The following is a 27814-nucleotide window of genomic DNA, read 5'->3' on the forward strand; positions in this document are numbered from 1 at the left end:
CGGCCGCGAGCTCGGCTCCAGTCCACCATCAGCAATGAAGGGTGAAACTCTGAAAACGCCAGCCACTCGTGTTGGCGAAACGTCAGAAAAGCCATCAGAAGAACGTCGGCCGAAGAACCCCCGACTGGAACCACTAAGCACTTTGTCAACAAGTGGCCACGAAAGCCTTAACAATTTTGTGTCTGAATAATGTCTCTTATTTCATCATACATCAACTGCAGAGCTAGTTGGTCTATAAACTTCTGCTACTACGGTCGGTGTTGGCATCGTGTCTATCTTGGCTATAACAATACATTCTCTGTGCTGTTCGTAGAAACTTACCCGCATTCCTGTTTGCTTATTCATTATTAGACCTACTTCTGCGTTACCCCAGTTTGATTCTCAATTTATAACCCTCCACTCACCTGACGAAAAGTCCTGTTCGTCATGCCACTGAACTTCACTAATTCTCGCTATAATTAACTTCAGCCTACCCATTTTCTTTTTTAAATTCTCCAGCATACCTATGAAATTAAAGAATCTGAAATTCCACGATTCGACCCACAGACTGCCGGTTTTGTTTTCCTTGATGACGATATTCTCGCAAGTAGTCTGTCCTGCCCGGAGATCAGAATAAGGGGCTCTTTGACCACCGGAATATTTTACTCAAGAGGATGCCATTATCATTTAGCCATACAGTAGAGCTGCATTCCCTCGGGAAAAAATAACGGTTGTAGCTTTCCCTTTTTTTCAGCCGTTCGCAGTACTCGCACAGGAAGGCGATGTTGGGTAATGTTATAAAGCCAGATCAGTCAGTTACCCCCTGCAACGACAGAAAATGCTTCTGTCCCTCTTCAGGAGCCACATGTTTATTTTGCCTCTCCACAAATATCCGTCTGTTGTTTTTTGCACCTAAGGTACGGCTATGTGTGCCTTTGAAGCACGCAAATCATCCCACCTCGGCAAGGTCCGAGGTTCGTGTGAGGTGGTTCGCTAGATATATAAGATGAAAAAGCTTTGTGCTTCACCTTCTGTAATCCGGAAGTCGCTGTGTTGCTCTTTGCGGAGTGTAAGTCCTACTACTCTTCACCATTCCTTTGCCTGTTCCAGTAAATGACAGTATGTCACCACAAGTTTCGTAACCTTTCTAATATTGCTCATATGAAGCTTGCGTTAGGTATAAGAGTGAGGCAACGGAAACCTTTTCCGTCCCCCTCGAATATTAGTTCTACTGACTTGCCAACAGCGTGTCAGAAAAAAAACGTCACCGTAATTGCAATACAAGATTTCTCAGCATCTGGTTAATATTCTTACATTGGCATAACCTACGGGTAACACATAATACCACGATCTGAATTCATTCGCGTGTCTCCTTGGTGTGGATCGGAAACATTCAAACAGTTCAGGAAAACAAGCTCTACTTCACCCTTGCACACACTCTCCTTTGTAGGTGCACTGAACCTTCCCAGAATTCTTACAATAACTCTAAGTACCTATATATGTATCAGCCAAACCAATCATACAACACACACCCAGCAACGTTTAATTTTGGTACTTTCAGTATCTCAAGGCTCTCACGTCGTATAATGTCCAGATAGAAGTTCATACTACAAACAATTGTATTCGAGAACGTCCCCATTTTCAAAGCTGCCGTTTAGCTTAGAAAGTTCTCAAGCGATTTCCGGCTAGTTTTCCAGTTACAGAATCAAAATTTTGTTTCCTGTGTACTACTATGAATCTACGTCTACATCTACATCCATACTCCGCAAGCCACCTGACGGTGTGTGGCGGAGGGTACCTTGAGTACCTCTATCGGTTCTCCCTTCTATTCCAGTCTCATATTGTTCGTGGAAAGGAAGATTGTCGGTATGCCTCTGTGTGGGCTCTTATCTCTCTGATTTTATCCTCATGGTCTCTTCACGAGATATATGTAGGAGGGAGCAATATACTGCTTGACTCCTCGGTGAAGGTATGTTCTCGAAACTTCAACAAAAGCCCGTATCGAGCTACTGAGCGTCTCTCTTGCAGAGTCTTCCACTGGAGTTTCTCTATCATCTCCGTAACGCTTTCGCGATTACTGTATGATCCTGTAACGAAGCGCGCTGCTCTCCGTTGGATCTTCTCTATCTCTTCTATCAACCCTATCTGGTATGGATCCCACACCGGTGAGCAGTATTCAAGCAGTGGGCGAACAAGTGTACTGTAACCTACTTCCTTTGTTTTCGGACTGCATTTCCTTAAGATTCTTCCAATGACTATCAGTCTGGCATCTGCTTTACCTACGATTAATTTTATATGGTCATTCAATTTTAGATCACTCCTAATGTCTACTCCCAGGCTTCCACTTGCTGACCTGCTACACTCCTGGAAATTGAAATAAGAACACCGTGAATTCATTGTCCCAGGAAGGGGAAACTTTATTGACACATTCCTGGGGTCAGATACATCACATGATCACACTGACAGAACCACAGGCACATAGACACAGGCAACAGAGCATGCACAATGTCGGCACTAGTACAGTGTATATCCACCTTTCGCAGCAATGCAGGCTGCTATTCTCCCATGGAGACGATCGTAGAGATGCTGGATGTAGTCCTGTGGAACGGCTTGCCATGCCATTTCCACCTGGCGCCTCAGTTGGACCAGCGTTCGTGCTCGACGTGCAGACCGCGTGAGACGACGCTTCATCCAGTCCCAAACATGCTCAATGGGGGACAGATCCGGAGATCTTGCTGGCCAGGGTAGTTGACTTACACCTTCTAGAGCACGTTGGGTGGCACGGGATACATGCGGACGTGCATTGTCCTGTTGGAACAGCAAGTTCCCTTGCCGGTCTAGGAATGGTAGAACGATGGGTTCGATGACGGTTTGGATGTACCGTGCACTATTCAGTGTCCCCTCGACGATCACCAGTGGTGTACGGCCAGTGTAGGAGATCGCTCCCCACACCATGATGCCGGGTGTTGGCCCTGTGTGCCTTGGTCGTATGCAGTCCTGATTGTGGCGCTCACCTGCAGGGCGCCAAACACGCATACGACCATCATTGGCACCAAGGCAGAAGCGACTCTCATCGCTGAAGACGACACGTCTCCATTCGTCCCTCCATTCACGCCTGTCGCGACACCACTGGAGGCGGGCTGCACGATGTTGGGGCGTGAGCGGAAGACGGCCTAACGGTGTGCGGGACCGTAGCCCAGCTTCATGGAGACGGTTGCGAATGGTCCTCGCCGATACCCCAGGAGCAACAGTGTCCCTAATTTGCTGGGAAGTGGCGGTGCGGTCCCCTACGGCACTGCGTAGGATCCTACGGTCTTGGCGTGCATCCGTGCGTCGCTGCGGTCCGGTCCCAGGTCGACGGGCACGTGCACCTTCCGCCGACCACTGGCGACAACATCGATGTACTGTGGAGACCTCACGCCCCACGTGTTGAGCAATTCGGCGGTACGTCCACCCGGCCTCCCGCATGCCCACTATACGCCCTCGCTCAAAGTCCGTCAACTGCACATACGGTTCACGTCCACGCTGTCGCGGCATGCTACCAGTGTTAAAGACTGCGATGGAGCTCCGTATGCCACGGCAAACTGGCTGACACTGACGGCGGCGGTGCACAAATGCTGCGCAGCTAGCGCCATTCGACGGCCAACACCGCGGTTCCTGGTGTGTCCGCTGTGCCGTGCGTGTGATCATTGCTTGTACAGCCCTCTCGCAGTGTCCGGAGCAAGTATAGTGGGTCTGACACACCGGTGTCAATGTGTTCTGTTTTCCATTTCCAGGAGTGTATATTGTAGCTCAATGATAAAGGATCTTTCTTTCTATGTATTCGTAGCACACTACACTTCTCTACATTGAGATTCAATTGCCATTCCCTGCACCATGCGTCAATTCGTTGCAGATCCTCTTGCATTTCAGTACAATTTTCCATTGTTACAACCTCTCGATATACTACAGCATCATACGCAAAAAGCCTCAGTGAACTTCCGATGTTATCCACAAGGTCATTTATATATATTGTGAATAGCAATGGTCCTACGACACTCCCCTGCGGCACACCTGAAATCACTCTTACTATGGAAGACTTCTCTCCATTGAGAATGACATGCTGCATTCTGTTATCTAGGAACTCTTCAATCCAATCACACAATTGGTCTGATAGTCCATATGCTCTTATTTTGTTCATTAAACGACTGTTGGGAACTGTACCAAACGGCTTGCGGAAGTCAAGAAGTACGGCATCTACCTGGCAACCCGTGTGTATGGCCGTCTGAGTCTCGTGGACGAATAGCGCGAGCTGGGTTTCACACGATCGTCCTTTTCGAAACCCATGCTGATTCCTACAAAGTAGATTTCTAATCTCCAGAAAAGTCATTATCTTCGAACGCAATACATGTTCCAAAATTCTACAACTGATCAACGTTAGAGATATAGGTCCATAGTTCTGCACATCTGTTCGAACGTCCCTTCTTGAAAACGGGGATGACCTGTGTCCTTTTCCAATATTTTGAAACGCTACGCTCTCCTAGAGACCTACGGTACACCGCTGCAAGAAGGGAGGCAAGTTCCTTCGCGTACTCTGTGTAAAATCGAACTGGTATCCCATCAAGTCCAGCGGCCGTTCCTCTTTTGAGCGCTTTTAATTGTTTTTCTATCCCTCTGTCACGTATTTCGATATCTACCATTTTGTCATCTGTGCAATAATCTAGAGAAGGAACTACAGTGCAGTCTTCCTCTGTGAAACAGCTTTGGAAAAAGACATTTAGTATTTCGGCCTTTAGTCTGTCATCCTCTGTTTCAGTACCATTTTGGTCACAGAGTATCTGGACATTTTGTTTTGATCCACCTAGCGCTTTGACATACGACCAAAATTTCTTAGGGTTTTCTGCCAAGTCAGTACATAGAACTTTACTTTCGAATTCATTGAACGCCTCTCCCATAGCCCTCCTCACACTACATTTCGCTTCGTGTAGTTTTTGTTTGTCTGCAAGGCTTTGGATATGTTTATGTTTGCTGTGAAGTTCCCTTTGCTTCCGTAGCAGTTTTCTAACTCGGTTGTTGTACCACGGTGGCTCTTTTCCATCTCTTACGATCTTGCTTGGCACATACTCATCTAATGCATATTATACGATGGTTTTGAAATCTGTGCACTGATCCTCAACACTATCTATACTTGAGATAAAACTTTTGTGTTGAGCCGTCAGGTACTCTGAAATCTGTTATTTGTCAAATTTACTAAACAGAAAAATCTTCCTACCTTTTTTAATATTTCTATTTACGGCTGAAATCATCGATGCTGTAACCGCTTTATGATCGTTGATTCCCTGTTCTGCGTTAACTGTATCAAATAGTTCGGGTCTGTTTGTCACCAGAAGGTCTAATATGTTATCGCCACGAGTCGGTTCTCTGTTTAACTGCTCACGGTAGTTTTCACACAACGCACTTTAAAAAATTTCACTGGATTCTTTGTACCTGCCACCCGTTATAAACGTTTGAGTCTCCCAGTCTATATCTGATAATTTAAAATCTCCATCCAGAACTACAACATCGTCGGGAAATCTACTTGAAATATTTTCCACATTTTCCTTCTGGTGTTCTGCCACAACAGCTGCTGAGCCAGGGGGCCTATATTGCCGTGTTTGAGCCTGTTTTAACAGTGACCTTCACCCAAATTATTTCACATTTCGGATCTCCGTCAATTTCCTTCGATACTATTGCACTTTTTATCGCTATAAACACGCCTCCCCCTTCACTGTCCAGCCTGTCTCTGCGGTATACATTCCAATCTGAGTTTAGAATTTCATTACTGTTTACATCTGGTTTCAGCCAACTTTCCGTCCTTAATACTATGTGGGCATTGTGACCGTTTATTAATGAGGGCAGTTCTGGGACCTTTCTACAGACGCTCCTTCAGTTTACTATTACCACATTAATATTGTCATTCCCTGTTGCGTTTTGCCTACAGCTACCTTGTCGCTTCTCAGGAGGCGTCTTGTCGGGCCCAGGGAGGGAATTCTCTAACCTAAAAAACCCACATGTGCACTCCACACGTACTCCGCTACGCTTGTAGCCGTTTCCAGCGTGTAGTGCACGCCTTACCTATTCAGGGGGACCCTACATTTCCCCATCCGATAGCGGAGGTGGAGAAATTTGCACCCCAGATCTCCGCAGAATCGTCTGAGCCTCTGGTTTAAGCCTTCTACTCGGCTCCAAACCAGAGGACCGCGATCGGTTCTGGGAACGACACTACAAATAGTTAGCTCAGATTCCACCCCGCGAGCGAGGCTTTCCGCCTTCACCAACTCCGCGAACCGCCTGTATGAACTGAGGATGACCTCTGAACCCAGACAGCAGGAGTCCTTGGTGCCAACATGAGCAACAATTTGCAGTCGAGTGCACCTAGTGCTCTCTATCGCCGCCGGCAGGGCCTCCTCCACATCTCGGATGAGACCCGCCAGTAAGCAGACAGAGTGAAAACTGGCCTTCTTCCCCGACCTTTCCGCTATTTCCCTTGGGGGCTCCATCACCCGCCTAACGTTGGAGCTCCCAATAACTAATAAACCACTCCCCCTGTGTGCCTCCTCGGTCCTTGCTGAAGGAGCGGCCACATATCCACTCACAGGCAGAGCGGGCGATGCCACACGGCCAGCCTCCACATTGACCCTCCGCCTCGTGCGACGCGAACGCCGTTGAACCCGTCACTCCCCTTGGGGAGAGGGTGGCACAAACGCGCCCGGTACCCACGAAGATGTCGCGATAGCAGGGACAGTGGGTGAAGCATGTAACACCTGGGGTGTACCATCCGACGCACCAGACTCTCCACTGCCGCTACACTCCGAGGCAGCAGCCTGAAGACGGCTGACCGCGGCCATCAACACGCTCAGCTGTTCGCGAACAGTGAACAGCTCCTCCTGCGTCCGTACACAGCAGTCACACAACCTATCCATCCTAAGAGATCAACAATTTACTGTAGAGAGTTAAGTAATCAACTTTTAACTAGACTGCTAATTCACTAAAGGCGACTGATAGCTAACTAAACTGTGGTTACTACACACTTATTGTTGGAAACAATGAAAATAAGCACTAACTGTTTCTGGACTGTATTCAAAACAAACACTGTTACTGGTACTCGAAAATTAAAGCTTCCTAAAAGCAAAAACACACGGAAAAAGAAGTGACAAGTAAGAAAAACACAGCCAATAACTTAAAATTACGTAGCTTGCTGCACAGGAGATGTGAAGCAGACGGCAGTTTGAATTTTGTAATACACACATTTATCACAGTAATAAATGCGTCTGGACTTCACTGAATGAACAACATTTGAGAACGATGTCTAACTTATAATTATGATTTTTTTTATTGCAAGGGTGTTACAGAAACCATGCTGGCGGAAACAAGCGAGATGTCTTTGCTTTTTTGCTTTTTTTTTTTTTTTAACAGACAGCGGAAGAGTACCAGTTGGAGTACGACTCTCGGCGAGGCAACGAGTATTCTCGCTTCCACGGCTACACCTACGACGGCGTGTGGGCGGTGGCGCTAGCCATCCAGCACGTAGCTCACCGCATCCGGCACTTCCGCAAGAACCAGACCGTTGTCGACTTCCGTTACCGAGACCCACTCTGGGAGCAGCTCTTCCTCGAAGCTCTTCGCAACACCAGCTTCGAAGGCGTTACCGTTAGTCCACAACATTTATCCACTAGCAATAAGAATTTCTGACCGCGATTACAAGCTCTCTATTCAGGCGCACTTTGGGCTAATTTTGTCGCCAGCTTCTTTGTTTTAAAAGAAACAGAATTAATGCCAAACTCAAAACGAAATTAAGCTATACAACACAGTGCCTTCCTTCGCAAGATTCTGTTGGATATTTTATGTCTGTCACAGAAATGTAAATATACTTTCCCGTTCATTTACTTATTCATCCATTCGCTTTGCCTGGTCAAATTAGATCAATGAGCCCTTTATGACACTAATCAGACACCTTATAAAACCTTTGCTAACATAAAATATGCAATCAGATGTTGATTAACACAAAACCAACAACAACGTAAGTATAGTACAATACTGGGTGCTTTCAAATGTTGTGTATAAGACTAAAATTACACTATGAAAATGTGTAAGTGATATAAGCTATCAGTTAGGTTAAAGTTAGGGAATAACCATTATGAAGATCATGATGATGATAATATGGTAATAATTGTGTATTTAGACTGTGGGATTTGGCAGCAGTAATCATAAAGAGCGTACTTCAAAAATGATTAGAGGACCCATAAGCGGTGAGGGAAGAAAGAAAACTGGTGACATGGGTTTCTTATGACTAATTATTTCTGTTCAAGGATTCTTCTATGGTACGAAATAGGTTGTTAACGAGAAACAACATTAATTTATATTTGAAAACAATTCTGCTGTTTGCCAGATATTCCATTTCCTAGGGCAGATTATCAAAGAGTTTCAAAGCTGAGTATTGCACTCCTTTGTGTACCAAAGTTAAATTCCCTAGAGGAAAGTGCAGGCCATCTGTCCTCCTAATACTGTACTGGTGAATGTCTTTATTATTCTTAGACTGCAATGGATTGTTAATAACCAATTTCTAGAGTGGATAAATGTTCTGCAATGCTGTCGTTAATATTCCGAACTGTTTAAACAGAGCCTGCAAGATGTACGCATGTTAACTTCACATATAACTCTAGCTACTTACTTTGTAGCAATGAATGCTTTTAGCCTAAGTGAGTAGTCACCCCAAAATATTATCCCTCAAGACATTAGTGAATGAAAATATGCAAAACATGTTAACTCCCTGTTTTTATTACCCTACATTTGACAATTATTCTTATGGCAAAAGAAGCTGAACCTAATTGTTTTAGCAAGCCACCAAATGATTTATTTTTTTCAATTTAAGCTTTCATTAATATGCACAACCAAAAACTTGAAACTTCCCACATTGTTTATCATTTATTTTTTTGGTCGGACTCTACATTGATAGCAGATGGGTATTCTTTTGTTAGAAGAAAGTTAGAAGAAAATTGGTTGGACTGTCGTTCTTTTTCGCAGTGTGAAGCTAGTCATTTTGTGCAAAACCTGTCAATAACCTTAACAAAAACATCATTTACTATTTTCCCATGGATTCTTTATCGATTTCCTTCACAATAATGATTGTATCATGTGGAGAGTGGCAATTTCATCAGTTTTATGTTACAACTGAATCTGAATTTCTCCTTATCGGAAATTATAGTAGCAAGAAATGTTCTCAAGGTACAATTTTGTTCTTACTCATGTCACATAGTGGTCTGACCTCATGATTTCTACTGTGAGAAGTATAGAAGAATTTAATGCTTTATCGAAAACACTGAACAGTCCAGTTAGCTCACGCAGTATTTCTTATTTGGCAATTTTGTACAGGAGTGATTGTTGAAATACGATTTTGGAAAAATAGATACTTACATTGCTTGTGATAGTTGCAGAGGCCGTGGACTAATCATCCAGAGTTTTGACAGTTTGAAATAATTTTCTAAGTCTAAAGAGAAAGGTATATGACAGTCTTTAAACATAACTGACTCTCATAATTTATTAACTGTTATTCAGAATTATCACAAACAGGTCCTTAACCTCTATTCCTATAAGTAGTACCATTTTAGCAAGAGGATAACTTCTGCATATAAGTGTTTGGGAGATAGAGAGGAACATAAAGTGACATTGGTAATATTTATTAAGTTAATGAAATGGGAACTGCTCTTGAAAGGTAGAAAATTAGATATGTTTGTAAGAAATAAAAGACGAACTCTCAAACGAATTGTGAAGGAGTAATTTCAAAATATACCAAAATCACCATTAAATATCTGAGAACAAATTGTCACACAAATAATGAATACATTAATCGATGCACATGGGGCAAGGAGGCAGGAAATAGTAATAATAACAACAATAACAGTAATAATAATGATAATAAAGAAAAGGTACTGTCCACTGATGACAAGGATACACATGATAGGAATATGGCAGCAAATTGGTTTTTTATGACCGCCCTTAGCTATTCCTGTATAACAAGATTTTGGAAACTCTTTCAAGTCATTGATATGAAGATGAATTAAAGAGAAATAATAGACTATTCTTATCTATTTTTGGAGTGTTAGATTAATATATTGAAGAACAGATGTTAAAATATCACTTATAACAACAATTATATGACTGAAAATAATATAAGACCAAAAAAGTACCTTTGATTCAAATACATTATTCTAAGGCATATATATTGCACATTTCAAAGAGTATCTATGATTGATAAATTGCCTGAGAGACTTTACAGTGTGGCAGAACACCATGAACTGCACTGGATGATTTATTACACATATATTGTAAAATATGTGTTACATTCATACTCACACAGAATGTTCATAACAACAAATTAACACAGATGATTATCAGCATCTAAAGTGGTTTTCCTTACTGGAAGTTTCATTTTATTTTGCAGGGACCTGTCAGATTCTATCACAACGAAAGGAAAGCCAATATATTGCTCAAACAATTTCAAAGTAAGTTCATCAATGAACTATACATCTTACATATCTCTGATTAATAACTTTATGGGGTGCTTAATTTTTCATTTTTGCTCTTAAATGTTTTTATCTCCTGTAGTTAAATGTATTAAGTGAAATAAGCTTGGTGTGGAGAGTTAGTAGTGTGAAATGTTGGCTTAAGGCATCTGACAAGCGAAGTTTGATTAAAATATAGTGTTAAATTCATTTTTGTGTTACCTTACTGTGTACCTTTACAAATAAGTTTTCGCAATATTGTGGTTTCATTTTAGGCTGCTATTTATCACAATACTCTCATTTTTATGCGCCAATATCCATATGCAGTATGTCTTTCGTCAATCTGGCCAGGATACTAAATTAGCTTTAACAGAACATTGTTCTAGACTTATACACTAAACCAAAATATGTAATAATATTTTTTAGGAACATCTTCTCTTTCTGTCTATATTGTTCCCATGCTCTTCACTCATCCCAAATGCAACTCAGAATAAGAGTTGCCCTCATCATATTAATTTCTAATGGGGTCTTCACCTGCTTTGTAAGCAATTCAGCATTACAGTACATTACTTATAATGATAATTACGATTATGTCATTTGTAGAGTTGTAATGAACATATAAGCTTTAAATAAGACAATTGTGTAATAATGTTGAAACAGATTTCGGTTAGTATTATAGTGAGACAACATATTTTTCCATATTTCGAAGTTTTAAGCATTGAAAAGTCCAATATAGGATGTTTTTATAAAAGTATACCCATAACTTCCAGTTTCTAATATATGTATCATCCATCATAATTTTATGAAAGTGGTCCATTGACATAGTCATTTTCTTTTGTTCACTGTTATCAGAATGAAGTACAGTTATTTTCCACCTCTCATTTTATTCCCTCAGTAATGTACAAATAACATTCATTCATTACTTTTGAATTAGCCCTTGATTAATAATTATTTAACTAACTGTCTCACACATGCTAGGAAATGTTAACCAACCTGAAGAGTTGCATGCATTAGCAGACCACTAGCAGGTTTCGGTTAGGTGCGCCTGGCCCAGGTCGAAACTGCCCAACGGATTAACAATGAAGGCCAGTGTGGTGGCCAGCCTGTATATAGCTTTAAGCCTGTTTATTACATACAAATAGGTGAATACTGAATTGGTACGCAAGTTTTGCCTGAATTAAACGATTCACAAACATTTAGAAAGCATTTGCACACTTTCACATGACATACATAAAGATGCAGACAATTGGAGTACACAAATTCCGATCGTGGGGAGAGGGTTGGGGAGAGGCAAGAAAGGGGCAGTTACAGGAAGGGCATGCAGACACCATCTACTGCTAACACTGCCAAATTCAATCATTAACATGCTTATCCTCTGAAGATGCAGGATAAAGACCAGGAAAAAGAATAACATAATAGATAATGTGCAGTCTGATTAACATAACGAAGACTAAGCTCATCACAATAGTTACTTAGCTTTTAAGACTGATAAAAATAACTGTCATGTCTTTTCTGATTTTTCTACCTCGTTAACCTCTATGTCAATCCCGAAACCGGTCTATGAGTTACGACGGCTGCTAGGCTAACTAATAACTTGCTGTTATGCACTGGATATTAACAAAAATTTATCATTATATAACTGGAGACCCATTACAAAAAATAAAATGTAGGAGAACGTATGTGGTTGCTTTATCGTCCCCACGGAGAAAAAAGTTATTTTATTTATTTTTCAGATGGATCAGAAGTAAAAGTTGGTGAGTTCAATGGCGTCACAGAACAGTTAGACTTAACAAGGGGGCATCCAATAAAATGGCATGGCAAGTACCCTCCGAAAGATCGAACAGTTCAGATCTTTGAACATTCACATGTGAACATTACTATCTATTCTCTGCTGGCGTCAGCGTCCTCCATAGGTATAGTAATGGCCATTACATTCCTGGCCATTAACATCACATATAGAAATCAGAGGTACGTACAGTTTCCATTATGTTAACTATTATTGGATGCTTTTTGTTACTTCAGGATGTGAAACTGTCAGGATTTATGTAATGCATGTTAGTATCGAGTAATATGGCTGTGATATAGTTGTAGTCTTCAGTTCGAAGATTGGTTTCATGCAGCTCTCCATGCTACTCAATCCTGTGCAAGCCTCTTATCTCCAACCACTGAAACCTACATCCATTTGAATCTGCTTATTGCATTCATCTCTTGGTCTCTCTCCACCATTTTAATCCTATCCATTTCCTTCCAATACTAAACTGGTGGTCCCTTGATGTCTCAGAATGTATCATGTCGACCGTTTCCTTCTTTTAGTCAAGCAGTACCATAAATTTCTTCTCTCCCCAATTCTTTTCAGTACTTCCTCATTACTTACGTGATCTATCCATCTAAACTTCAGCATTCTTCTGTAGCGCCATATTTCGAAAGCTTCAATTCTCTTCTTGTCTGAATTGTTTATCGTCCACGTTTCAGTTCCATACAAGACTACATTCTAGACAAATACCTTCAGAAAAGGCGCCCTAACACGTAAATCTGTATTCGATGTTAACAAATTTCTCTTTTTCATAAACGTTTTTCTTGCCATTGCCAGACAACATTTAATATCCTCTCTACTTTGGTTGTAGTAAGTTATCTTACTGCCCAAATAGAAAGTTTCATCTACACTTTTATTGTCTCATTTCTTAATCTAACTCCCTCAGTATCTCCAGATTTAATTCAATTACATTACTTTACTCTTATTTTGTTTTTGTTAATATTCATGTTATAACTTCCTTTGAAGACACTGTCAATTCCCTTCTACTGCCCTTTACAAGCCCCTTCACAAAATTTCAGTATCATCAGCAAACATCAAATTTTTTTTATTTCTTCTCTCTGAACTGTAACTCCTTCTCCAGATTTTTCTCTGATTTCCTTTACTGCTTGCCCAATGTACAGTTTGAATACCACCGTGCGTAGGCTACAAACCCGTCTCGCTCCCTACTCATCCATTCTTCACTTTCATGCTTTCGTTTAACTGCCTTCTAGTTTCTATACAAATTGTAAATAACCTTTGGCTCCCTGTATTTTACCTCTGGTACCTTCAGAATTTCAAAGAGTGTATTAGAGCCAACACTCTCAAAAGGTTAACCTACGTCTACAAATGTTATAAGCGTAGGTTTGCGTTTCTTTAACCTATCTTCTAAGATAAGTCGTAGAGTCAGTATTGCCTCACATGTTCCTAAATTTCTCTGGAATCCAAACTGATCTTCCCCGAGGTCGGCTTCTACCAGGTTTTCCATTCTTCTGTAAATAATTCGTGTCAGTGATTTGTAACCATGATTTATTAAACGAATAGTTCGGTAACGTTCACATCTATCAGCACCTGCTTTCTTTGGAACTGGAATTGTTACATCTTCTTGAAGTCTGGCGGTATTCTGCCTGTCTCACACATCTTGCACTCCAAGTGGAATAGTTTTCTTATAGCCTGTTCCCCCAATGATATCAGTAGTTCTGTTGGAATGTCGTCTACTCTAGAGGCCTTGTTTCTACGGAGCGCCTTCAGTGACCTGCCAGACTCTGCTTACAGTATCATATCTCATCGTCATCTACGTCTTGTTCCCGTGTTATAATATTGCCTTCAAATTCATTTCCCTTGTACAGACTCTTTATATATTCCTTCCACCTTTGCACTTTCCCTTCTTTGCTTAGTTTTTCATCTGAGCTCTTGATATTCGAACATCCGCTTCTCTTTTCTCCGAAGGCCTCTTCAATTTTCCTATAAACGGTATCTATCTTTCTCCCAGTTATATGTGTTTCTATAGACTTGCAACTGTCGTCTAGTCATTCTGCCTTTGCCATTTGGCACTTTCTATCAATCTCATTCTTAGACGTCTATATTTATTTTTGCCTGCTTAATTTGCTGCATTTTTACGTTTTCTCCTTTCACCATTTAAATGCGATATCTCCGGTGACATCAAAGTATTTCTATTAGGCCTTGTTTTTTTACCTATTTGATCCTCTGCTGCCGTCATTATTTCATCTTTCAAAGCTACCCATTCGTCTTCTAATGTATTCTTTCTCCTCTTTCAGTCCAACGTTGTCCAATGCTCTGCAACTCTCAACAACCACTGGTTCTTTCAAATTATCCACGTCCTGTCTCCTTAATTTCCTACCTTTTTACAATTTCTTCAGTTCTAATCTACAGTTCATAACCGATAAATTGTCCCTCCCCCTGGAAATGTCTTACAGTTTAAAATCTGGTTCCTAAATTTCTGTCTTACCATTATATAATCAGTCTGAAACGTTCCAGTATCTCCAGGTTACTTCCACGTATATAGCCTTCGTCCATCATGCTTAAACCCATAAAATATACATTGTGTCCTATCCTCGTTGCCGTGATGACGCTACATACCTACTTGAAACACTATTTTGTACGTAATAGAATCAACATTACTTTAGATTACTTGATATCCAGCTTATCAATCTATGTCTTTTTCTGTCGTTAATTTTTAGTATGAAATTAAAGCAGCTAGTTTCTAAGTGCGAATGGTACATAACCATCACGAGTAAATAACTGACTACCAAATTCGTAAATAAAAGCCTCAAAATGACAGAAATTTTCCACGTGAGATGGCAGCAACTAATTTACCCCAGCCATAGTTTCCTTGTTCAGCAATGGTGTATACTCTACAGAGTATTGAAAACTTTTTGATTATTAAAAACATGTGACGAGTAGAAAGTTCAAACTGCATTCATGGCGTTCATCACGTTTGCTTTCCCAGCGATCTCTCTACATAAATCTTGTGTTCCCGACCTGAAATTTAAGATCAGTTTCTGATTGTCTAAGGACGCTGTTCTTGAGCAGTTTGCAGGAAATTTTGGTAAAATTTCAAACATTGGCTTAAGTCTGCAACATAGGATGAAAACTAGGCGTGATGCCTCCAGTAGTTATCAGTATGTATGGCAGAAGGATTATTTCTTTGCAATTCAGACATAAAAATTACAAATATCTATAGCTTCACAGTCTTAATCTTATGAAAATTTCCAATAGCCTAAGTTTAATAAATTCGTTCAAGAGCTGAAGTTACTGCTTATTCCTGCATTGTTAGCTACTTTGTGCACAACTGCCTCCAACGTATATGCACAAGTACACAATATCAGCATTTCGTTCCATTACTCTGTTCAGAATATTTATGAGTTTCATATTGGTTGTGCATTTCTATTGGGTTTGCAATCTTTATAAGCGATCGCGTTTTCAAAACGTCATGCTCAGTTCTTTCCTCAGTCAGCTTCTAATTTCCTTTTGTCTAATCTGTTTATTCTACAATTCTTTCCATTTTTCTCGAAATAAAAAGGTGTCCACTTGCAGGAAATTTCATTGCGTATTAAATTAACTCTTACTCATTTTACTAAGGTTTGAAGTTCATCTTTTCGTGCTTCCGTGTTTGTGATTTGAAAACTGGGTTGTTTTGGAAATCAGCCTTATGCAAACACAATTAGTTTATTTTTATATTTACCCAGACATGTTTCGACACCAGTGTGTCGTCTTCTGTGGGTCAAATTTTTATTTCTGTAAAGTACAATATCACATTTGTAATAATTTAAACTGCTGTAGGCCTAAGAAATACAATATTTACAATCTGGTTCGTTTGGTTTTGACACTCACCTTGAAATTACATCGCTAGCTGAACTGCATTATTATACATCGATTTTAGTGCTCATTGACGTCGGTTTTTTGACAGCATGTCATGTGCAAACTATCCATGAAGAAAATTATTTTCCCCTGTTTTATTTACATAGAGATATAAATTAATTACAAGTGATTAGTTGGACAATGTGTAACTTTTGCATTTGCCGTATACCTCAAAATGTTCCCATGTCTCCATTTCTCTCCAGTATCCAGCTACAAATTTAAGACCATATTATATTACAGCATATAATGTAGTAGCCATGCTACGCTTCACAATTTCCATTTATTCATCTATTTACCTTGCTTTAACAGGTATATAAAGATGTCGAGTCCATATCTAAACAACCTGATTATAATTGGATGTATGTTAACGTACAGCAGTGTCATATTTTTGGGACTGGACTCCACCTTAACCAGTGTTGAATCTTTTCCATACATTTGTACAGCGAGAGCGTGGCTTCTCATGGCTGGTTTTTCACTGGCATTTGGATCCATGTTTTCTAAGACCTGGAGGGTCCATTCAATATTTACTGACGTGAAGCTCAACAAGAAGGTAAATCAAAATTTCTACACCTTAGCATAATTTTTAAATACAGTGTTAACTATATTAATATTGTCTTTGATGGAGCTTACTTAGTTCAACTAGCACTCAGTGTCTTATGTTGGATTTTATAAACAATTAGACTTTACAGTGCAACCTGTGTTCATTATTATATTAAAACCATGCAATCTACAAATTACATAAATGTCTGGTCAATTCTCCGTACAGGTTATTAAGGACTATCAGCTCTTCATGGTAGTTGGTGTCCTCCTTGTTATCGACCTGGCAATAATGACGACTTGGCAGGTGACTGACCCATTCTACAGGGAAACCAAGACAATGGAGCCATATGTAAGTGTCAACTCAGAAATCACTACAGGGAAATAAAATTAATTTTCACAACATGAGATATAATTTCAAAAACATTAGTACATCAGTACATTATCTATAAATGTAAGACTCAACTTCTATCGTTGTTAATCTTTGTCTCCATGGTTCTGTAAATTTTCAAAAGCTATCATTAAAAAACGTATCTTCAAGTATCTTCCTTAAGACATTGTGCAGTGAACCGCGAAGAGTACTTAGCAAAATTATTAGTAGTTGCTTTTTATCTCTTCAAGTAGCCCAAAGAGAGAGGTGTGGGGGGGGGGGGGGGGGGGGATAATTCATGTACGCCTACTACGCACACAAATCTCACTTATCTTGTCTTTGTGATACTTATGAGGAATATTCGTGGATGTTTGACTGTTCTTCCTGAGATATGAGTACTAGTTCTCAAAATTCATCCCGTAGCGTTTCATGAGAAACGAAATTTACATTTACATCCTTCGATCTTTTGCACAATACTTTCGAATGGAATTAAAACATTCATAATTAGTATTTGACTTCCTGGCCATCCAGCCAATCGATTAATTTTTGGGATTTCGGTCAGCTTTTTTTACCTATTTTAACAACGGAACATATACAAATTTTAACGGATTCAATTCATTTTCTTTATCAGTTCGGTTAAAACCTTCACACATGCACAGAACACACAGCACACATGCAGTAATGACACATTTGAAATCTACGTTCATGCCGGAAGTGGGATTCGTAATCGCAAGCCACTTTCTATATGTCAACCTGCTAAAACAGACCGCTTATAATACTACAAGCAATTTCTTCACTCGCTTCTTCAGGACGACTTGACGAGGATCCCAAACATTCTAACATTCATTGGTGTTATATATGACATACACCGTTAATATGATCAGTAGTATCTGAGATTATACACTGCCTGACAAAATAAACTTAAGCACCCATAAAATATGGTAGGATGTCAACGTAATTTCCTACACTGTATACATCATCGTCCGTATGTAAATGGTTAGACTTGCAATCCTCTGTGACAGGTAGAACGAACACCAAAGTACATTAGTGTTTAGTTTTGTTAGCACATCTGGTAGGGTATACAACGGGAGAGAACAGCGTTAGATGTTGAGTGATCTCTGTGAAGAATATGTGGATGACGTGTACTCGAGTGAGACAGCGTTATCAGCAAAATGGTTCAAATGGCTCTGACCACTATGGGACTTAAATGCTGAGGTCATCAGTCCCCTAGAACTTAGAACCACTTACACCTAACTAACCTGAGGACATCACACATATCCATGCCCGAGGCAGGATCCGAACCTGCGACCGTAGCGGTCGCAGGTTCCAGACTGTAGCGCCTAGAACCGCTCGGCCACTCTGGCCGGCCGTTATCAGCACATGACAGTGTTTGGAAGGGACTTCATTGTGGGTCTCAATTTTGCCGCCTGTTGGAGTCGTACAGTATCTAGATTTGTAGAGCTGTGATCTGGCAGTGGCCCGAAGTTGGGCTGTATGGGAACGTGAGAGCAGGCATATTGGTCTTCAAGTTTTCGGTTGATCACCACCGACCACCACAAGGTCGGACCGCCGTATTGTGCGCCACGCACATCGTAACCCCTTCACATCTGCATCTGTCTTCCGATACCTCCCTGTAACATTGTGAGTCATACCACACTACTGGTCGAAGACTAGCAACAGTCGGAATAGGGAATTACCGACCCACACGTAGAGTGTGGTACCGCCACAACACAAACGGCTGTAGCCGGGAAGTATGCACTGCTGATGAATGCTGTCAGATTGTATTCAGCGATGAATCCTGTACTACCCTGGAGGACCATCGTCGGCCACTATGGCTGTGGCCTGGAGAGAGGTCTCAGCCTTCCAATATTGTTGAGAGGCATATCGGTGTTGCTTTTGGCACACGGTGACGGGAGCCATCAGGTAAAACTTCAAGTCACGTCAAGTCAGTATCGTGGTGCTATTTTTTCAACAGGACAATGCTCGTCCACACATGGCACATGTCGTTATGATCAGTTTGCCTGAAGCTGAGGTACTACCATGGCCTGCAAGATCTCAAGTTACGTCCCCGATAGAATATGCGTGGAATCAATTCGGACGTCGACTCCATCCCAGTGCCACTATCGAGGGCATGAAGGACCAGTTACAACAGTTTTTGTATGTCCATCCTTTTAGCAGGAGGTCTCTGGGACGACAGCCGTTTACTATCGTGACTAACAAAAACACCTACAGCCGTCCTTATGATTTTATTTTATTATGTCGCTACCAGTTTCAAAGCTTCAGTGCCGTTTTTGATGCGGTACAGGTTGATATCATCCCCATGCATAACACATCAGTTGCCAGCATTTCTGGATACGCAGATAATATGTCAGAACTCCAGCCATCAACTGCCAACTTGGGGTCACTAAATGGGGTCCCTGGTACGTCTACCATTGTCTCCCACCCACAAACGATACAAAATCCCTCTGTCTTATAACGTACTACTGTCGGTTCGCCAACAGCACCCCACCAGCGATCTGCACCTTAAACAAGACAGTACACCACCCCATCGATTACAGAATAGCCGTGTGGTCTAGGGCGCCATGCAACGGTTCGCGCGGCTCCCCCCTCCCCCCCCCCCCCCCCCCCCACCTCCCCTGCCCTCGGAGGTTCAAGTCCTCCCGCCGGCATGGGTGTGCGTGTTGTCCTTAGCGTAGCATCATCAAGAGATTTGTGCTTGCCTTGGACTCGATTTTGAGCAAGATGCGCTAAATAGACGACTGTACCTGAGTCGATAAGCATAATGCTGGCTCCTCGACTCGTTTCTCGTCTCGTGGAATTAAAGGTAACTTGCGTCGCTACAATCGTCAGGGCATAAGAGGATGCCGCATGCTACATAGTAGATGTGTCTAATTCGATTTCTCATGAGTGAAAATCGCACCGTGAATTCCAATTAGAGCAGCCAGACATCCCAAGTACGAGAAGTTACCAGGTGAGATTCTCAGCGAATATTTCAGCTGGAAGTCTTGGAGATCACCTAACTGGACCACACATGTTACCAGTACCTTGGACTGTACACTCCCCTGAACTCATCCCTCATGACTTTTACTCCTGATGTTGCCTAAAGTCCCTCGTGTACTCAGCACCAGTACGATCAGTAACTGAGCTTATTGAGCGCATCTTTACGGCATTTGATACAATCAGAGGGGAGCGCAGAATCTTCTAAAGGATCAGACAAAACTTGTTTCGTCATTGAACATTTTGTAACGATGTTGGTCGTCGTCACATTGAATATTTATTCGAAAGTAGAGTAGCCACTTATTCGGTTTATAGTATTTGATTGGACTCTTCCCGCTTTTTCAATAAAAGTTTTCCAAACTATAGCAGTCTGGTGTGGTGTTACATTTAACCTACCTAGTGCATAGTGCTGTAGAAACTTTATTTCACATTTCCAGCTATAGGTTCCTTTTATCAGAAGTTCCAAATTTCATCCCCTACAGTCTCCTACAATTTTAAAACATCATTGTGTTCCATCCTGTGTGTACGAGGTCAACAAGTTGCACGTCATCAATCAACGTACGTCTTAAATACGTCAGATGTGCAACTAAAAGCTAGTAGGACTTCTTACGCTACTATTACAGTTTTGTTCTTCAGGAAAGGCCTTCAGCTAAGTTCTGTTGGCAGAATTTGTTTCCATTACTCCGCATGGGTGATGAATTGTTGCAGACAGGTTTCCTACCAATCTGAAATGACACGTAACCGACGCTCCTGATCAATCCACAGTTTCACAGTGTGGTTTACGTCGTGGGTTTTAGCAGACCAGTTTAGCAAACCTAGTTGATTTCTTCGAACCCCCTTGCAGATATATCTTTCTTGGAAAGAAGGATTATCAGGCTGATATACAAAAGGTTCGATTCTACAATTTTAACATAGTGTCACAAATGTCTTATTTTCTAAAATATTTTCATAGGCTCTCGGAGATCAAGCCAAGAAAACCAGTTATAGAGCATCGCACGACCTCCATCGAAATTCACTGTCGTTACCACACAGTCAGATACATCAAGCTTCCCTGAAGCTCACAGAAGGACATGTGAATGCCGTTACCAATTACTCAATAAAGCCTCCGTACACTGCTTTGCACATCAGTGACAACATCATAAAAAAAAGTTCCGTCACCTCTCGACGGATCGTTTGGCCACTGACTGCCTTCAACGAAACTGCAAAGGACGTCCTCGGTAACTGTGGTGATCGGACGGGTGTTCATATCACCAGAGAAGATTCCCGGGTAGAGATAAAACCATAAGCTATTTTAATGAACATAAAATTAATTATTCACAACTAACATCTACGGGTGCAGCAAATTAGCTGAACACAAATAAGTGATCTTCTTCATCGATAACTGATACTGAATAATTGTCTCTGAGAGTTCGTGTCTACTACAGTAACAGCTGAAGTAAATATTTTCGCGACAGACTTCAGTCATTGCAGAGTGCTTAATAGCAGAAGTCTAGATTCACGCAGACCAAGTCGTGGACGGCAATCTTTGGACACAAACTACTAAAATCATAAACAAACCAACAGTACCACGTCCTGATGTCCATAATCAACGGGGGGCCAATGTCGGAGGGGTGGAGTCACGGAGTCGAGGGCTGGCTGTTTGTTGTGGTTTACAGAAGCCTAACTTGCAGGATGGTGTGGCGGCTGGAACTGCTGGCTCCAAGGCTCGGTAGCTGCCTAAAAACTGCTCCAGCGGACGGATATTGTTTTACCCACTTGCTGGCACGTGACAACGCAAAAGGAAGTAGTGCAGTGATCGGCGTGCCTCTAGTGGCGATACAAAATGTCGTCTGTATATTTATCAGACGCAGCTCGTCTTTGCAGTGTCCACCAGAGTTGTACACGAAAACAAACCGTTGTCACTGTTGTTGTCATCCGGGAATGTTTACATGTGGTTTCCCGTAGTAGTCTTTCCTTTAGGACTCAACCCACCGGACGTGCTTGAGTTGCCAATGGACAGTGTGTCACAATACAGCAGTAATATAGTAGTTGACACACAAATGTGATGACTGGCTTGTACACTTCAGACTGAGAGAGTTAATGCAGTAAAGTGATTTTACTTGTTTTTGTGAGATTCGTGGTCCGAATTCCGTCCACCCACCCAGATTTTAGTTTCCCGTGTTTTCCGTAAATCTATTACGGTGAACACCAGGATGGTTACATTGAAAAGATCAGGATCGATTTCCTTCCCTGTCCTTTCTAAATCTGAGGCTGCGCTTCGTATTTAATAATCTCAATGAGCGAGGCAGTGTAGTGGTCAGACACTGAACTCGTATTCGAAAGTGTGGCATTTCAAAGCCACATCCATGTATCCAAATTTAGATTTTCTGTGATTTCCTAAATTGTTTAAGGCAAATTGTGAGATGGTTTCTTAGAAAAGGCATGGTCGAGTTCCTTCCACAATATGAGTTTGTCCTTCATCTCCAATGATCCTGCCGTCGATGGGACGTTAAGCCCTAACCTTCCTTCTTTATTAGTCTAATAAGTTCGTCATCGGTGGAATGTTGTATCATAAGTTTTCTTCTTTTCTTCCGTCCTCCATACACATCACTTTAGAGAGTCGGGGCATTTCTTCTTTTCGTGAGCATTAATGCCATCTAGGATGACCTCCACTGTGTTCGAAATTTGGCAATTTCTTTTATTCAACTTTGCGGCCCGATGCTCTTCCTGTTGCCGTAGTCGTCAGCTACCTAAGTCAGGGACGTAGTGTGTACAGCCTCTCTGTGAACTGAGTAAAGTTTGTCGCTCTGTGTGACAGTATTTACTAAAGAAAGGACCGAATCTTTCGTTACTAAGTAGTTAACATGGTGCGTAGATAAATTTAGTTAGTGAATAGTGTTGTAGTAATTAGGAAATTAGCTGGAAAGTATTTCTCTGAAAACAATTTTTAAATAAAATTATAGCAAAATACTTATTACAAACAAATGAAATACTGTTGTTTGCTTTACGTACATCGTCAATAAATAAATAAATCTGTATAAGTGTAGGTATTAACATGGGTCTCTATTTTTTCATGTTTTAGGACTAAATATTATGGAATCCAGATTTCCTGGACTCATCACTGAATTATCAATTGTCCCTTGTATAATATCCAGAGGCAATCTGATGTCTTGAAAGATCATACGCCATACCATAACATCACCCGTACTCGTAGTTAAGATATCCCTCAGCGAGCCTCTGGTATCCGCTATTCCCAGGGTGTATCAGTACCGATTTTAGGTTATCATCTGCGCCCAAACACCATGAAGCTTCGTCACTTAACGCTGGTCAAAACCATTATGCATACACTCATACCAATTTCTCACTAGAGAAGAGTGAAACATCTATCATTGTTGATAGATTATGCCTAACGAACTCTTGGAGGACACGTCATGTTGCACAGAAAGTTGCGATATTGCGCTGGTCAATGCAGCTGCTTAACGACGTCACTAAACGTCTTTAGTTGGTGAACGCGACGACCTCTGTTCCTTTCTTCTGAGTGTGTTCCAGTATACTGAAACCACTCACTCTGTCGTTGCACTCTGTAACCCGAATGACCCAAGAAGTGGTAAATTTGCTGGAATCTAAGCATGTTCCCCAATTATTACAAAACGACCTCGTTCAAAAATGTTACTAGTTGATACAAAAAATTGGCCAGAGTGAGTTCGCTGCATACTATATATTTACACGGACGACTGCAATGTAATGGCCTTTTCAACCGATGTTTCCCGATTATTATACGCTCATTGAGTATAAGGATCATAAATTCCATGTAAGTTGTTTTTATTGGCGTACTTTTATTTCAGATGACAGTACGTTTCTGTGCGCAGTTTTGTCAACAGGTGTGGAGAAAAAAATGATAGTATCGTTGAAGTAGTATAAAGTACACTTTGACTAACCATATTGTTTTCTTGATTCGCAGCCGCACCCGTCGAGTGAAGATATACTTATAGTTCCGGAAAACGAATATTGTCAGAGCGAAAGAATGACGGTTTTCGTTGGCTCGATTTACGCTTACAAAGGTCTTCTAATGGTAAGTACACTTAAAACTTCATTGAAATACTCGTTGTTGTTGTTGTTCTAAGTTATTACTTTAATCACAAACGAAACAGTTTCAATTCCTTCATTGTCCCCAGTGTTAATGGAACTATGAGGCTAACATAGTCATGTGCGTTTCTAGGGTGAAGGGTCGCCCTGTGCTTCCGTTTTCCTCCGTCATCCACTGATGTCAGGATGCAGACGACCTGTCGAGCTTGTGAATAAGTACTTGCCCATCACTTTGTCTGTACAGAATTCCAGTTACACGGTATCCAATCCAATAAATATTATATTTATCATTCCTCGTAGCGCCCTCTATACCACGTCTACATCTACATAGATAATCCGCAAGCGGCCTTGTACCACCACTAGTCACTTCCTTTCCTATTCCACTCGTAAATATGGCGAGGCAAAAACGATTGCCTGTCTGCTTCCGTTCTAGCCCTAATTCTCTTGTATTTGTGATCCTTACGCGAAATGTTCGTTGGCGGCAGTAGAATCGTTCTGCAGTCAACTGAAAGTGCTGGTTTTTTTTTTTTTTTTTTTTTTTTTTTTTTTTTTTTTTTTTTTTTTTTTTTTAGCGTTTCGCGTAAGAGACGTCGTCTTCCCTCCAGGGCTCCAGGGATTCCCATTTGAGTTCACGAAGCATCTCAGTAATACTTGCGTGCTGATCAAACGTATCGGTAACAAATGTAACAGCACGCCGCAGAATTACTTTGATGTCTTCCTGCAATCCGACCTGGTGCGGATCCCAAACACTCGAGCAGTACTCAAGTATGGATCACACTATCGTTCAATACGCGGTCGCCTTTGCAGATGAACCACACTTTCCCAAACCTCTCCCAGAAACCGAAGTCAATCATTCGCCTTTCCTACCACCGTACTTACATGCTCGTTCCAAACCATATCGCTCTGCAACGTTCCGCCTAGATATTTAATCGACGTGATTGTGTCAAGCAGCACACTGCTAATGCTCTGTTTGAACATTACTGGATTGTTTTTATTACTTATCCGCATTAGCTTAGATTTTTCTGCACTTAGGTCAAGCTGCCATTCATCACAGCAACTACGAGGGTCATTCCAAAAGAAATGCACACTATTTTTTTAAAAAGTCCATCTTTTATTCTACATGTTTGAAAGTTTTACAGTGTGTAGATACATCCTTTAGGAACAATATTTTCATTTCTCCACATAATTTCCATCCCCCTCAACTGCCTTACGCCATCTTGGAACCAGCGCGTGTATACCCGCACGGTAAAATTCTGGACCAACCTGTTGGAGCCACTGTTTGGCAGCGTGCACAAGAGAGTCATCATCTTCAAACCTTGTTCCACGAAGAGACCCTTTCAGTTTCCCAAAGAGTTGATAGTCACATGGAGCCAGGTCAGGACTGTAAGTCGGGTGTTTCAGTGTTGTCAATCCGAGTTTTGTGATGGCTTCCATGGTTTTTTGACTGACATGTGGCCGTGCATTGTCGTGCAACAGCAAAACATCCGGCTTTTGCCGATGTGGTCGAACACGACTCAGTCGAGCTTGAAGTTTGCATCAGAATTTATGGTGGTTCCACTTGGCATGATGTCCTCAAGCAAGAGTCCTTCGGAATCTATAAACACCGTAGCAGAAGGTGTGTTTTGATTTTTTTTTCTTGGGTGAATTTGCATGATGCCACTCCACTGATTGCTTCTTTGTCTCTGGTGAAAAATGATGGAGCCATGTTTCATCACCTGTCACAATTCTTCCAAGACATTCATCTCCACCATTTTCGTACTGTTCCAAAAGTTCGCTGCTTACCATTTTTCTTGTATCTTTGTGAGCCACTGTCAACATCCTGGGAACCCACCTGCCACAAACCTTTTTTAACGACAACACTTTCAGTATTCTGGAAACACTTCCTTCCCAAATCCCAACTAGCGTGACAATTCCTTCACTGTGATGCGTCTGTCAGCAGTCACCAATTCGTTAACTCTGTGCACATTGTCTGGAGTGTGTGCAGTACGAGGCCTGCCGCTGCGAGGACAATCCTCAATATTGCCGTGCCCGCTTTCATCACGTAACCTGCTTTCCCACCGATTAACTGTACTGCGATCGACAGCAGCATCTCCACACATCTTTTTCAACCTCTTGTGGGTGTTTCCCACTGTCTCGTTTTCACAGCACAGGAATTCTTTGACAGCACGTTGCTTCTGACGAACGTCAAGTGTAGCAGCCATCTTGAAGACATTCTGTGACGGAGCCACTCAGTGGAACAGGTTGAACTAAGTTTGAAAACAAGCGGGAAGGATGTATCTACACACTGTAAAACTTCCACACATGCAGAATGAAAACTGCATTTTTACAAAAATAGTGTGCATTTCTTTTGGAGTGAGCCTCGTAGAAATTTTGCCTAAGTCATCTTGTATCATCCTACAGTCAGTCACTTCCGACTCCTTCCCGTACACCACAGCATCATCAGCAAACAACCACATATTGCTGTCCTCCTTGTCCGCCAAATTATTTATGTAAATAGAAAATAATAGCCGTCCTATCACACTCGCCAGTGCACTCCTGACGATACCCTTGTCTCTGATGAACATTCATTGTCGAGGAAAACCTACTGCATTGTGTTACTTCATAATTCTTCAAGCCACACACATATCTGGGAACATATTCTGTATATTCGTTCCTTGGCAGTGGGATAGCGTGTCAAACGCTTGCCGAATATCTAGAAATATGAAATTTGCCTGTTGGGCTTCACCCATACCTTGCACGATATCATGTGAGAAAAGGGCAATCTGAGTTTCGTACGAGCGATGCTTTCTAAAACCGTGGTGACTTGTGGATAGAAGCTTTTCCGTCTCAAGAATTCTTAAATTCCAACTGAGAATATGTTCAAGAATTCTGCAGCAAACCGATGTTAAGGATATTCGTCTGTTATTTTGCGGGCCCATACTAAAGAGTCTGTCTACACTACGCCTGTGCGTCCTCTGCTAGAGCAAGATGGGGTGCATAGGATCCTTACCAGACAGGATTGACGGAAGACGTCGAAAAAGTCCAAAGGAAGCAGCTCGTTTTGTATTATCGCGAAATAGGGGAGAAAGTCACGGATATGATAAGCGAACTCGGGTGTTAAACATTAAAACAAAGTCGTTTCTAGTTCCGGCGAAATCTTTTCATGACATTTCAGTCACTAATTTCTTCTCTTGATCATTTTATTGTCGCTAGCCTGCGCAGGAAGGAATACAATAAGAGATATCAGAGCTCGTACAGAAAACCTGAACTGTTCACTTTTCCACGCAGTTTTAGAGTGGAACGATAGAGAAATAGTTTGAAGGTGGTTTGAAGAACCCTCTGACATGCACTTCAGTGTGAACGGCAGAGTAGGCATGCACATCGCTATGTAGATGTCGCTTGGGACTTTGCGCTGGTAGAGAGATTCGCGATACGTGCGAGTTAAGTAAGGGGCTAGTGACGTAGAGTTGTTGTTGTTGTGGTCTTCACTCCTGAGACTGGTTTGATGCAGCTCTCCATGCTACTCTATCCTATGCAAGCTTCTTCATTTCCCAGTACTTACTGCAACCTACATCCTTCTGAATCTGCTTAATGTATTCATCTCTTGGTCTCCCTATACGATTTTTACCCTCCACGCTGCCCTCCAATGCTAAATTTGTGATCCCTTGATGCCTCAGAACATGCCCTACCAACCGG

General features: G+C 41.6%; 1 protein-coding gene across 1 annotated transcript in view; it reads left to right on the forward strand.

The window, feature by feature from the left end:
* LOC126470713 (gamma-aminobutyric acid type B receptor subunit 2) overlaps nt 1-27814 on the forward strand; it is a gene marked incomplete at its 3' end in the record, with an annotated part of 200555 nt that overhangs the window by 115679 nt on the left and 57062 nt on the right. Inside the window, exons 4-9 of the mRNA XM_050098714.1 lie at nt 7414-7647; nt 10439-10499; nt 12233-12467; nt 16480-16720; nt 16937-17059; nt 24015-24125. Coding sequence (XP_049954671.1) covers nt 7414-7647; nt 10439-10499; nt 12233-12467; nt 16480-16720; nt 16937-17059; nt 24015-24125 — 1005 coding nt within the window. The remainder of the gene's footprint in view (nt 1-7413; nt 7648-10438; nt 10500-12232; nt 12468-16479; nt 16721-16936; nt 17060-24014; nt 24126-27814) is intronic.

Source organism: Schistocerca serialis, chromosome 3 (assembly GCF_023864345.2).
Source record: "Schistocerca serialis cubense isolate TAMUIC-IGC-003099 chromosome 3, iqSchSeri2.2, whole genome shotgun sequence".
NCBI lineage: Eukaryota > Metazoa > Arthropoda > Insecta > Orthoptera > Acrididae > Schistocerca > Schistocerca serialis.